The sequence below is a fragment of the Panthera tigris genome, chromosome A1 (assembly GCF_018350195.1).
Source record: "Panthera tigris isolate Pti1 chromosome A1, P.tigris_Pti1_mat1.1, whole genome shotgun sequence".
Taxonomy (NCBI): domain Eukaryota; kingdom Metazoa; phylum Chordata; class Mammalia; order Carnivora; family Felidae; genus Panthera; species Panthera tigris.
This window is the reverse complement of record NC_056660.1, coordinates 79,545,631-79,558,642: the sequence shown is the minus strand read 5'-3', so window position 1 is coordinate 79,558,642 and position 13,012 is coordinate 79,545,631. Positions and strand designations below refer to the sequence as shown.

The 13,012-nt window shown below is 57.8% G+C and overlaps 1 protein-coding gene across 1 annotated transcript in view; it reads left to right on the top strand.

Annotated features, from left to right (window-relative positions):
• CARS2 (cysteinyl-tRNA synthetase 2, mitochondrial) overlaps positions 1-12,098 on the top strand; it is a 44,255-nt gene extending 32,157 nt beyond the window's left edge. Inside the window, exons 9-15 of the mRNA XM_042980152.1 lie at positions 278-345; positions 6,837-6,903; positions 7,455-7,593; positions 9,335-9,458; positions 10,142-10,240; positions 11,426-11,632; positions 11,958-12,098. Coding sequence (XP_042836086.1) covers positions 278-345; positions 6,837-6,903; positions 7,455-7,593; positions 9,335-9,458; positions 10,142-10,240; positions 11,426-11,632; positions 11,958-12,017 — 764 coding nt within the window. The 3' untranslated portion in view covers positions 12,018-12,098. The remainder of the gene's footprint in view (positions 1-277; positions 346-6,836; positions 6,904-7,454; positions 7,594-9,334; positions 9,459-10,141; positions 10,241-11,425; positions 11,633-11,957) is intronic.
• The last annotated feature ends 914 nt before the right edge of the window (positions 12,099-13,012 follow it).

Genomic DNA, 13,012 nt, shown 5'->3' with positions numbered 1-13,012 from the left:
GCGGGACAGGGCGGGGCAGACCTGCCGACCTCGAGCAGGCGTGGCTGTGGGTTACCTTTTCCTGGGGGGCCGAGCGTGGGCGAGGGTCTGGGGAGGGGGGGTGGGGCACGGGCGAGGGTCTGGGGGGGCACACTATCCACACAGATGCGGGCGTGTGCCTGCTGGGGATGAAGCGCAGCGTTGTGGGAAGTGGTGCCTGGCGCTCCGACAGAACCAGCCCTCTCCTCCTCCTCCTCCTCCCACCAGACTCGGCACAAATCACCATTTTTTGTTTCAGGGCATTTGCACGTGAAAGGCAAAGAAGAAAAAATGTCCAAATCGCTGAAAAACTACATCACTGTTAAGGTAACCCTGCACCGCTGGCCTGTCTGGAAGGGCGACCCCAGGTCTCTGACCCCCGTGCTCCAGGTCCTTGTCCCGTGGCCCCGACAGGCTTCTCCTACCTCCCAGCTTAACGTGCGGTCTGGGGGTGGAGGCAGCCCTACTCTGCCACCCGGTGCCCTCTTGGGGCAGTGCCCTCCGCGTCCCCCTGCCCTCTCCGGGCGGCCTCCCCATGGATGCTGCCTAGCTCCTCCTGCGTGCTGGGACTCACGCCACCTTCTTGCCTGAGCCCCTTCCCGCACTCAACCCCGAGTCACACCTACCCCTTTTCCTGTCCCACCACCAGCCTGCTGGCCTGTGGCTTTGGGGCTTCACTGCCTGTGGTTTTGAAAGCCACCTGTTGAGAAAAGCATCACTGCGCCGTGGGGATGAGGGGTGGGAGGGGGCGTCCACATGAGTGGAAAGCACGTGAGCCAACGGGAGCGCTCCAAACACTTCGGTCTTAGTGTTTGGGGCCGTGAAGCCAAACACGGTTGTAATGGCAAATACTGAAGTGACAAGGACAGTTACCAGACCTTTGTCCCCTGAGTCCCCGGCCCGGAGAGCTGTCCCCACCAGAGTTACGTTACATACAGCCGGCCCCATATCTGTGGTCTCACTCACCAGTGTCCAGAGGCAGTGACAGCCTCACGCTACACCACTGCCCTCCTGGCATCCCAGGGGACGCTTATTTTCTCACAAGAGGGGCGAGAACAGGACCAGAAGGTATGTCGACAGAGACAGAGGCCACGGGCACTTACATCACAGTATGTTGCCACAGCCGTCCTGTAGTTGATCTCGTGCTGTGCCTCAATTACAATGAAACGTCGTCACAGGCATGTTAGTATAGGGAAGACCAGTAAACACGGGGCTCGGTGCTATCACGTGTCCAGGTGTCCACGGGGCCTCAGAACGCACCCCCCCGTGGACGGGGCGGGCTGGAAGCCAGAGCGGGGGTCCTCCTCATAAAAGCGTCTTTATCGACTCCTCTTTAGCAGAAGTGTTCATTCTTAGACACGTTTTCCTGCAGAAAAGTTACACACTTACACGCTCACCACACAGGTTCAAGAGTTATCACTTTTCCTGCACCTAAGGGAGTGGTGGGCGTGTGTGCACGTGTGTGCACGTATGCATGGTGTATGTGTGTCTCATCACCACTGTCGTTGAACCGTTCAACACCGCAGGCGTCACGACCCTTCCCCATCCCGCCCGCACTCCTGAGGACAAGAGTGACACGTCAGCAGTGGCTTCTCAATACCAGTTCCCCAGTCTGCGTTCTGACTTTTCCACGTGTCCAGTGTCCCTCAGAGCCTGGTGTTTGTAAAACCAAGACCCGGTGAAGCTTCACGTGCTGCGTTTGCGGGCCGTGTCTTTCCAGGCTTCTCAGGGGAAATGCTCCGTGGTGGGAAGGCACGGAACCGAGTTCCCGTCGTAACCGTTCTGCGGGTACAGCGCGGTCGTGCTGACTGCCCTCGCTGTCGGGTTGGACGGCTCTGCCGCTTCCTCCTCGTGCACAACCGACACTCTCCCCATTGAGCATCTCCCCGCCCGGCCTGGCCCCGGCATTCCTCATCCGCTTTCTCTTCCCACGATGGGGGTGTTCCGTGGACCTTGCGCCAGCGCAGACAGCGTTCATCCCGTTGTGGCTGTTTCACTGGGCACCGCGTTCACACGTCACCATAGCGGGTGACCGGGGCTCCTCCCTCCTCACACGCAATTATATCCTCCTGTTGTTTGGTTGGGTGGGTTGTTTTGGCTTCTGATCGACAACAGCCTCTCCCTGTGGTGTTAACCTTTTTGAAGGGATGAGGCCAGTTTTGGTGAATGGCCCACGTTTTGCATGTCTGTGGTGTCCTGTATCATATGTCCTTTGCATATCTGTGGTTTCCTGTCTTTCCTCATAACTGGAAGTGAGGCCTCAGGCCTGATTCGGTTCAGGTTCAATCTTTCTGGTGGGAAACTTCCTCCGTGGTGCTGTGGGCTTCACGCAGCATCCCTCTGGGGCCACAGCGTCAGGCTGTCCTGCTGGTGACGCTGGGCTTGACTGCTCGGGTAAGGATGGCCACCAGTGGAGATTCTTTTTTCTGTATATTTTTAGTATTTTTTAAATTTAAAAAAAAATGTTTTTGTTTATTTTTGAGACCGAGAGAGACAGAGCATGAGCAGGGGAGGGGCAGAGAGAGAGGGAGACACAGAATCCGAAGCAGGCTCCGGGCTCTGAGCTGTCAGCACAGAGCCTAATGCGGGGCTCAAACTCACAGACTGTGAGATCATGACCTGAGCTGAAGTCGGACGCTTAACCGACTGAGCCACCCAGGTGCCCTTTTTCTTTCTTTTTTAAAGTTTATTTATTTTGAGAGAAAGAGAACAGGGGAGGGGCAGAGAGAGAGGGAGACACAGAATCCGAAGCAGGCTCCGGGCTCCGAGCTGTCAGCACAGAGCCTGACACAGGGCTCAAACTCACAGACTGTGAGATCATGACCTGAGCCGAAGTCGGACGCTTCACTGACTGAGCCCCCCAGGCGCCCCGCTGACAGAGAGGTTCTTATTTGTCTTTCGTGAACATGGAGAACCGGCGAGGTGATCTGCATGGGGCGTCCTCTTCCCAGACCACCTCCAGTCTGTGGTTTTCTCATGCTCTGGTGGCTTCACCCCATCGTGCGTGTCTCTGGTCCCTGCAAAGCACGCTATCTTGTGCTGTTGCCCCCGTCACACTCCCTGGCTGGCAGTCCTTTTCAGAGACGGGGGCTTGTCTGTTCTTTTTTTGGTACCACTAGGAGTTAAGCTTTTATTTTCACTCTGTGTATTATCAATTCAGCCTTCGTTCTTTTTGTGCTGAAATTATTCCAGCTCTGGCCTGGGCAGGGGGGAGGGACGGGGAAGAGGCTCCTTCTTCCGGGGGAAATGCCCCGCGCATCCTGGCTTTTGGCCCCGTTTCCCGTTGCATCCTGCCCCAGTGCTGCCACTCCCCCCAAGGAGCTCGCTGCCTTTGCGGGAAGATGGAATCTCGAACCAAGATCTGGATGCTCGGTGTGTCTACCGCAAGAGTGACATTGTTTCCAGGCCTCTTCAGGGGACAGAGCTGGTGGAGATGAACCCATGTGCGTGTAGTTGGTCCCTGGAGTTCATTGTGAACTATCCAGTCCCATACTATAGGACTTTCTTGTTTTAGCTCTTTTCCCTCTTTATGAAAAATCTTGTTTCCTTCCTTACAACAGCACATCAACTTCATGCTTTCTCTTAAAATTGACATATTTAAAATGTTAATACCAATAGTCTTATTAATGGTAAAACTACTGAGTGAAGTTAAAGTTTCCTTGCAATTCTTGTTTTTAAGAACAGCTTTATTGAGATATAATTCACATATCAGAGGATTCACATTTTTTTTCATTTTATTTATTTTAGAGAAAGCACACACGGGGGAAGAAGGACAGAGAGGTAGAGAGAACATCCCAAGCAGACTCTGTACTGTCAGCACGGAGCGCAACATGGGGCTTGAACTCACAAACCATGAGATCATGCCCTGAGCTGAAACCAAAAGTCAGACACTCAACTGACTGAGCCACCCCAGGATTCACCCTTCAAATTGTATTATTTGGTGGTTCTCAGTGTCTTCAGTGGCTGCACAAGTCTGTGTTCCCACCAACGGTGCACGAGGATTCCTATTTCTTCTCCACGTCCTCACCAACACCTATCGTTTCTTGTGTTGTTGATTTTAGCCACTCTGACAGGTGTGAGGTGGTGTCTCATAGTGGTTTTGATTTGCATTTCCCCGATGATGAGTGATGAGCATCTTTTCAGGTGTCGGCCATCTGGATGTCTTCTCTGGAGAAGTGTCTGTTCATGTCTTTTGCCCATTTTTGAATCAGGTTGTCTTTTGCTCTTCATAGATTTTGGATACTCACCTCTTTATCAGATACACAGTTTGCAAATGTTTTCTCCCATTCCGTGGGCTGCCTTTCCGTTTTGTTGATGGTTTCCCTTGCTTGGTAGTTGGATACGGTTGCCTTTTCCTTCTGTTATTACCAGGAATTAGTCCCCAGAGACTGATTGCTGTAGAAAGACTACAGATTTCTACTCAAAGTACTATACTCTACAGGCGCCACCCCCCTAAGGGGGTAAAAATTCTGAATGGGAGGAAAACCCCTTTAAAATAAAATTGTAGGGGCACCTGGGTGGCTCAGTTGGTGGAGTGTCTGATTTTGGCTCAGGTCATGATCCCAGGGCTGGAGGATTGAGCCCCGCTCAGCGTGGAGCCCGCTTAAGACTCTTCCTCTGCTCCCTCCCCTGCTCATGTTCTCTCTCTCTCTCTAATACTAAATAAATAGTAAAGTAAAATAAAAATAAAATCCTACCATCCTAACATCTTAAAACCCTTTTTGGAGTGAAATAGAGAACATAGCTACCCAGAAATATACGAAAATGGAAGGGAGGCTGTCTTTGTTTAGAGACGTCAGAGAGCTTCATCAGACATAAAATGGCTGTATTACCACAGAGTCTTTAAATGTTTTTACTAAATGCACAAATACAAGCATAAAGTCAGCAGGGAAGGAAAGGTACCCAGTTCACAGAAAACACAGACGTGTGCAGAACAGGTGCATTCTGGGTGCGGCCATATCGGGACCCAGGAGATGCACCGCTTTGCTCTGCTGCAGACCACTCCCCACGACTCCCACTGCACACACCCGACATCTGGCAACATCTTGGGAGGAGAACACAAGCAGCAGTAGCAACAACAAGGAACTGAAGTGAAGGGGGGCGGGGTGGCACGGGTCCCCTGACGCCAGCTCGCAAGGAAGCAGCTCACACCCGGCTGTAGAGCCGTGGAGCCTGTGCTTTTGGGAAGGAATTCTCAAGAAATGGCCCCAAGCTGAGGGGACCCCGCACGGGAAGCCTGCCCCCCCGGCCCCCGCTCTGCAGGTGCAGACCCAGATGGGCACTTGGGTCCACCGGGGCAGCACACGGGAGCTGTGACACCAGGGGCCTGTGCCTCAGCCGCCCTGCTCACACAACCTCACAGACCGCAGTGGGGAAGGGACCCAGAAGTAAGACCTAAGTGGGGTGCAGCTTGGAGCCCGCAGCAGAGCAGGGATCTGGTGCCGTGTGGGCCGCTTGTCAGCTCTCCGCGCCTCGTGTCTTTGTCACCGTGGTGGGGCAGACGCTGTTGTGACGCAGTGCAGCTTAGCAGTTTGTGACGAAGTTGTGGGAGCCTTCCAGTAGGTTCTGCCATTGGCAGTGTAGCAAGTACTCAGCATGTAAGGGGCTACATCCACCCCCCACCCCCCCGCCACCACAAGGCCACGTCAGCCCCGGGCGTCCTGTTATTGCTATGCGGGCCCCAGGAGGCCAGCGGTCATGTTAACCCAGGGGACAGGCTCTGCCGCTGCCTCCAGGGAGCTGCCCACCGGTCCTCATGCAGGATCCCGGCCACCGCGTCCCCCCCAGCTGTGACATGTGGGTCCCTATGGCCAAGGGGAGGGCGGAAGCCACCGCTAGACGTGGAGCGGGAGAAGGGCTGAGAGAGTCTCCTTTTGCTCACACAGAGTCCACGACGCAGGGACATTTGACTCAAACCCCACGTTGTCAGAGGGTCCCGTTGGAGCCGGCCTGTCCTCGGGGCCACTGCTGGTCATCGGTGTGGGCCCCCGTGGGCTGGGTCTGAGTGTCCCAGGCAGGCCAAGCGGTGCCCAGTGGCCTGTCTTTGCATCCCTGCCCTGTGCGGTCGCCGAGTGCCTCTCACCAGCCACCACAGACAGGGTTTGGGGTTGTTTTAACAACTTCTACAACAGGTTCTTGGGGCATCTGGGTGGTTCGGTGAGTTAAGCATCTGACTTTGGCTCAGGTCATGATCTCACGGTTCATGAGTTCGAGCCTCGCGTTGGGTTCTGTGCTGACAGCTGGGAGCCTGGAACCTGCTTCGGATTCTGTGTCTCCCTCTCTCTCTGCCCCTCCCCTGCTCCTGCGCTCTCTCAAAAGTAAATGAACATTAAAAAAAAATTAAAAAGAATTTAAATGACAGGTTGTTAGTTTTCCTCAGTTTAACCAGGGGCAGGGTATCCTCTGAGAACACGAGCTAGGTGCCCGCCTCACTGCAGTGCGTCAGGGAACAGCCTGTGGGAGGGTGAGTTGGTCTCTGCCCTCAGTCTGACCCTGGTCCTGGCCTGTTTTGATGTCCTAGGCGGCTTCCGCTCCTGGGACCCCTGCCATCATGGGGCCTGGAGCTGTGCCCATCCTCTTGGGACCATGTCATGGCAAGGGGCTCCCAAGGTCAACATCAGTGTGGACTCCCTGCGTCAGCGCAGAGCAGGGGGCCTTCCCCGCAGACGCAGTCTGAAGGGAAACGTGGGGAACGTGCAAATAGGGTGGAAACAAAACCAAGCTGTCCATAAAAACTCCGACGTCTTGGTAAGTGGGGTTGGCTCACACGGTCATAGCGCACGTTATAATTTCCGGGTTCTCCCTGATTTCTCTGCCAGGACTTCCTGAAGACGTTCTCCCCCGACGTCTTCCGGCTCTTCTGCATGCGAAGCAGCTACAGGTCAGGTGAGGCCGCGGCTAGGGGCCGAACCCAGTGGTTCGAAGGACCCACACTCAGGCTGGGGAGGAAGCACAGCCTTGTCAGTGTGGCTGCCCTCGTGCCTGTGGGTTTGGGTTCTGAGTGCAAGCCCAGCGCTCGGCCAGAAGATTCTAGAAGCTTGTGTCTTGGAGGCCGTGGGTTCTCCAGTCAGCCCCTGCCCTGCTCTGTGTGGGTCTGGATGGGGTCCCCCGGTGACCCCCTCCCAGGTGGAGAGTGCGTTCTCACTGTAAACGCTGAGTTTGAGGGCCTGTCCTGAAATACAAGCCCCGTGTCCCCACCACCGACTGATCCCCCAAGCAGTGGTTCGGGGCCCAGGATCTCCTGTCCGCAGGAATGAACCCCTTGGCCAGGCGTACTGGGGGTGGTTCTCCGTGTCTTCCAAGGAGGGGAGGCCCGGGGCGGGGTGGACCCTCGCGGTCCCAGGGGGCAGGGGGGCGGCGGTATCCGTGTCTGCTGCTTCACTTGTGGCTGCGAAGTGCAGTAGCTCCCCAGGTGACCGCACGTGTCCCCTCCGCAGCCGTGGACTACAGTGATGGCACCATGCTGGAGGCCAAGCACCTCCTCCTGGCGGCAGCCGCGTTCATCGAGGACGCCCGGGCCTACATGAAGGGGCAGCTGGTGTGCGGCCCCGTCGGGGAAGGCCTGCTGTGGGAGAGGTAGGTGCCCCCCATCCGCCCCAGGGTCCTGGGTGCTCGATGTGGGGCTGCCGAGAGGGCAGAGGCTTCTGGGGGCTGATGCGGCGCCTCAGGCGAGTGGTGGTCCTGCTGGGGAGGGACGAGGACGCCCTCAGAGGGCGACTGTGCAGGGGTGGGTGACACCCGTGCCCGGACAGGGCGCTCACTGGTGTGCTGGTGAGTGACGCACAGAGGTTCCAGGTGCCTCGCTCCATGGTTCGGTAGGGCTGGTGGGTGCGAGGCCGAGTGGAGGGGGGTGGCCTTGGTGGCTGAGCTCAGACCTGATCGGGGGTCGACCTGAGGGTCTGCATGAGTGTGTGTCCCCCTGCCCCCTGCTGTTACACGCGGGTGTCTGTGGTCACAGGGCAGCCGAGGTAAGTATTAAGCGGGGGACGTGGGGGGACCCCCGACCCTCCACGTGGAAATTGCCTGGTTCTGCTGCTTTGTTAAGTGGTTAGATGTGTTCACAAGACCAGGGATTGACATCAGAGATGGAAAGGAGCTGGAAAGACCCAGGAAACTGGGGAAATGCTTGTCTGGTTAGGAGGAAAAGCAGCAAAGCCTGGAGCACTGGGACAGGTGGGGGGGGGGGGGCACCATCAGCAAGACTCGGCAGCCATCTAGATGGCGGATACAAGGGACAGGTGGACACCCTCTTTGCCTTGGGCGCTCCTCACTACTGGGCCTGGTGGAGGGAGGGGGTAGAGGCCATTCGGCACTCTGGAGGCCGGGTTCTGCTTTGTGACAGAGAGCCCTAATTGTGGCCTGTTCCTCGTTGCCTGGTCACTCAGGCCAGGCTGGAGAGCAGCCACTGCCCCACCATCCAGGGCCGCAGGCCCACCAGAGGGGCGAGTGTCCAGGGGCTTTGCCGCCCCAGTTCAGGGCTGCTTATGATGCCGGAAAGGGTCCCGGGGCTCCACCTGCTTGGAAATCGGGGAGTTCGCAGGAAGTGGGGGGATGTCCAGTAATGGTGGACAACAGGGAGCCCATGTTGCAGACGAAGCTTCAGTGTATGAGGCAGCAGGCGTGCAGGAGAGGGGAGGGCCAAGGGACACCTGCACGTCCTTGCCATGGCTGCGGGGGGGGGGGGGGAGGAGGTGGACTATCACGGAGACTGCACTGGCTGGCAGGGCTGTCACAGCAGAGGGACAGAGGTGGAGAGGCTGCAGCCAGGTGTGGGGAGCAGGATGCACTCAGAACCTGGGGGAGGTGGGGGCAGGCCCTAGGGGCCATTGGATCCCAGATGCTCTGACTAGCTGCCCACAGACAGGTGTGGTTCACGGGGTGGGGGCAGGGCACAAGCTGCTGTGGCCTGCTGGGACTGCGTGACCCTGAGGTGGCCCATCGGGACCTGAGGCTGCCCTCCGAGGGAGGCCGGGCTCTCACCATGCAACCAGGTGCCCTGCCTGCAGGCTCCTGGGCAGGGGGGTTGACCTCGTGCCGTCCTTCCCTCCAAGCCTGCCCAGGCCACTTCTGTGTGATGCGGGCCGAATGCGGCCTGGCCTCGCAGGGATGCTGCCTTTCCCACCACCGCATTCTTAAACCCTTACAAGCTGCCCACACGCATAGCAGGGGTTCAAACCTGGGTTTTAGGGGCTTTCTCCCTCTGAATTCTGGGGTAACGTGAAGATTCTGGGCTAGTTCTCAGTAGGGGCGTCTGCAGTGGGGAGGGCCCTGTGCTGGGCAGGGCCGGGGCGCTGAGGAACACCCGTGTCTCTCCAAGGCTCCGCCACACCAGGGAGGCTGTGAAGGCTGCGCTGGCAGACGACTTTGACACGCCTGCAGCGGTGGACGCGGTCATGGACCTCATCCACCGCGGGAACGGACAGCTGCAGGCACGCACTAAGGTAGCCCCAGCACGTGGCCGTAGCACTTTCCATCGATGGGAAGGCAGGGGTGCCACCCTGCCACCTCCTGGGGTGGCCCCCAAGGCCTCCCCTGACTTCTGGGAGCTGCCCTGTCCTGCACGGGACCCGCCCTCCCAGAGCAGGGAAGTTGCACACACGGACAGGCACCATCACGTGTTTGCTGATACAGGAAGTACCTCCTGATGCCCCCGTTTGCTCAGGGGAACTCGGGAGAACCCAAGTTTGATGGGATGTGAACTAGGACGTTGGGGGAAGTTGTGTGTTGGGACCCCAACTGTGCCCACCCCACCAGGCCCATCTTTGGGCCTTGGCAATAATCCCCTTGGTGAGGCTCTGTCCCCGTGAGCCAGTGACCCCCCCCCCCCCCAAGGACCCACCTGCTGAGAGCATCACACCGGGGGTTAGGTTTCAATATCCAACTTTGGGGGACACAAGCATTCAGACCTACCAGATCCCCGTGTTACAGATGGGTAGACTGAGGTGCAGGGGTGACGTGGCTTCCCCGTCGTGCGGCAGGCTGGTGAGGGGCAGCTCTAGGACTGAGTCTAGAATGTCCTCCCGGCACGAGGACCTGAAGCCGGGACCGGCGGGGACCTGCCAGGTCTCTGTTCCACGTCACTTCCTGTGCCTTGAAAGCGCCCCTTTTGGGTGATCTGCCCCAGGAGCCCAGTGGTCCCAGGAGTCCTGCCGTGTTCGGCTCCATCGTGTCCTACATTGAACACTTCTTCGAGACCGTCGGGATCTCTCTGGCGGACAGACAGGTACACCTTTCTCTTTTCAGGCCTCACTTGTAGGATTAGGACTATGTGCAGGAACCACTGACTTTCCCCTTTTAAAACATTCATTTCAGTGGATAATTGTGTTGAATTTACTTACGTGCTTAAAACACATTCTTTAAAAAGGAAAGAGGCTTAGAGCTAGTATCTTCCTTCTGGAAGCTGCAGGGAGCCCATGCGGACTGCCTGCTGTCACTTCTGCACGTGTACTCCTGTGTGGTGTTGACTTTGTAAGACTCAAAACGCAGGTAATTGCACAGAGGACGTTTTTCCTGAGCCTCCTGAGAGTAAGCTGCCAGCCGAGCCCCTCGGTGTCTCCTGCCCCCCCCCCCCCGCCTCCTCCTCAGGCAGCCTTCCGCAAACACCCCCTCCAGGGCCCCACCTCCATGGCACCCTCCCCACGCTGTCCTGCCTGATGGCTTCAGGACTGCGAGACCAGGGAAGGAGGGGAAAGGTCAGGGCTTCAGACAGGTGTGACTGTCACACGCGTGCTGGGATCTTTCTTCCCAGATTGTGCTGTTGAGTAAGAAGAAGCCTGCCTGGCCCGGCCCTCATCATAAAGTGCTCCCTCACCTTCCCCGCCTCGGCAGCTGATACCGGCTCCCACTTGGGGCTCACGTTTTTGTAGTCAGAAAATCGTCTTAACTGCAGAAGCAGTAACTGAAGATAGGATAGGTTCCAGAAGCTTGACCCCACAGTTGTGTAATTCACACATGTGAACAGCTGCTAGGATCCCCTCCCATAAGGAAGAAGCTATGTCGGGGAGAGACAACTCCTGGCAGCTTCAGATGCATGCGACCCGCTGAAATTTCTCCCCTGGGCACGGGGAGTGTTGGCCAGTATGCGAACCACGTGCGAGGTCTATGCAGTTTTGAGTATCTGGTTAGAGGGAACAGATTCGGTTCCATTAGTCGGTATGGCGTGGACTTTCCGACCTTGGTAATCACATCTGTGCACTCGCAGCTCCTGGCACGGCCGCCTGGCCTCCCGGGGACCCCTCCCTCCCAAGGACGTGGGTGGCAATGGGGAGCTCTGCCTGGTGACCCAGGTGTGCAGGCCAGGAGTGTGGAGAGGGGCCAAGGGCCCAGCCCAGGGAGGACGTGCTGCACCCCCCACCCCGGACACGGCCGCTTCCCGGCCTCACTAACCACGCTGCTCCCCTGGGTATAGTTCGTTCCAGGCGACGGCAGCCAGGCCGCTCTCCACAGCGTGGTGGAGGAACTGGTCCGGTTCCGGCTCAAGGTCCGGCAGTTCGCGCTGGCCAGCGGAAAGGCCACCGGGGAGGCCCAGCGGCAGCAGCGGCTGGACAGGCAGCCCCTGCTGGAGGCCTGTGACGCTCTGCGCCGGGACCTCACTGCCCACGGCATCAGCATTAAGGTGAGCCACCACGGCCGGGGGCACCGTCACCCCGAGGGCCTGTGTAAACCAGGTGGGGGCACGCAGACACGGAATGGTCCGAGCCAGACCCGCTGGGCTGATGGCGCTCGTGAACAGAGGACCACCCCTCCCCCTGCCCCATTGACACGAGGGACCCATGGGAATATGTACTGGGGAGGAGACGCTGCGGCTGGGGACGGATGCAGGAGCAGGCCCAGGTGGCCCAGGCCCGTGGAAGCATTGGGGTGGCAGTGAGCCCTGCGTCGCCCCCTCACGCCGTGAGCTGTGAGGGAGTCCACTCAGCCAGAACCTTCTTCCTCTGCAGGACAGGAGCAGCACGTCCACGTGGGAGCTGCTGGGTCAGGACCACAGACCAGGGAGCTGAGGGCTCCCGACACAGTTCTGTAAAAGCTTTACATTAAAGTTTCCTATTGTAGCTGTTCAGTGAACATGGAAGTAAATCACAGTGACGCTGTATGCCCGAAATGTGCATTCTTCACGGTGCCGATGGACAGGGGCGGTTCTCAAACCTCCTCGACAACATTGGTCCTTGACGCTGGCCCTGTGTCCCCGGGTGACACCATGGCAGGACCCCACGAACACCGGAGCCCCGACATCAGGACGCAGGTCTCACAGGAGTCAGGACGGAGTGGCCTGCACCTTGAGCCCTGGGCAGTGCTGAACTAGGGGTGAGGACCCGTCCCTACATTCCCTTCTGGCTACACAAGTAACGTGTTAATCATAGGAAACAACATAACCACTCCCGCAGTCACTGCTGCACTCTGACCGTGGTCTCTTCACGCGGCATGTAACCTTTTCAACCATGGTTCTCGTGTGCCATCCTTTGTGGGAGACCTAATTGGGCCGTGCTCCAGCGGCCGATTCTGGAAGAGTCTGGATGCCAGGGTGAGAACAAGTCACAGGGCGGGACATGGCCGCGTGGCTCATGGCTGAGCGTGTGGTCTCCCTGCTTTCAGTCCGTCTCTTCCCCCCCTACCCCCCGCAGGCCGTGGCTGCACCCCCCCTGCTGTCCCATACTGCCGAGATGGCATTTCCTGGGCCTGTGGGTGAGCACACGGCCACCTTCACTTCATCCCTGGCCTCCAGGACCCCAAAAGGCACCAGTGTCCCCTTCTACCCATTCATAACTAGACTTGCCTACAGTGACCCAGCTCGTGCAAATATACCCTGGGCAGGTATGCCTCTTACAAGGATACCAGAGTCCCTTCAGTACCTGGGGGTCACACTGTCCCCTGATGGCCAGAGGCCGACCCCGGCCCCCCAAATGTGCTCTGTGTTGCTAGCCTGCTCTCAGGAAAAGCACATCCCTAGCTGGAGCTAGTAAGTTCATACGGGTTTGTAAAAGCACAAGAAAGCAGT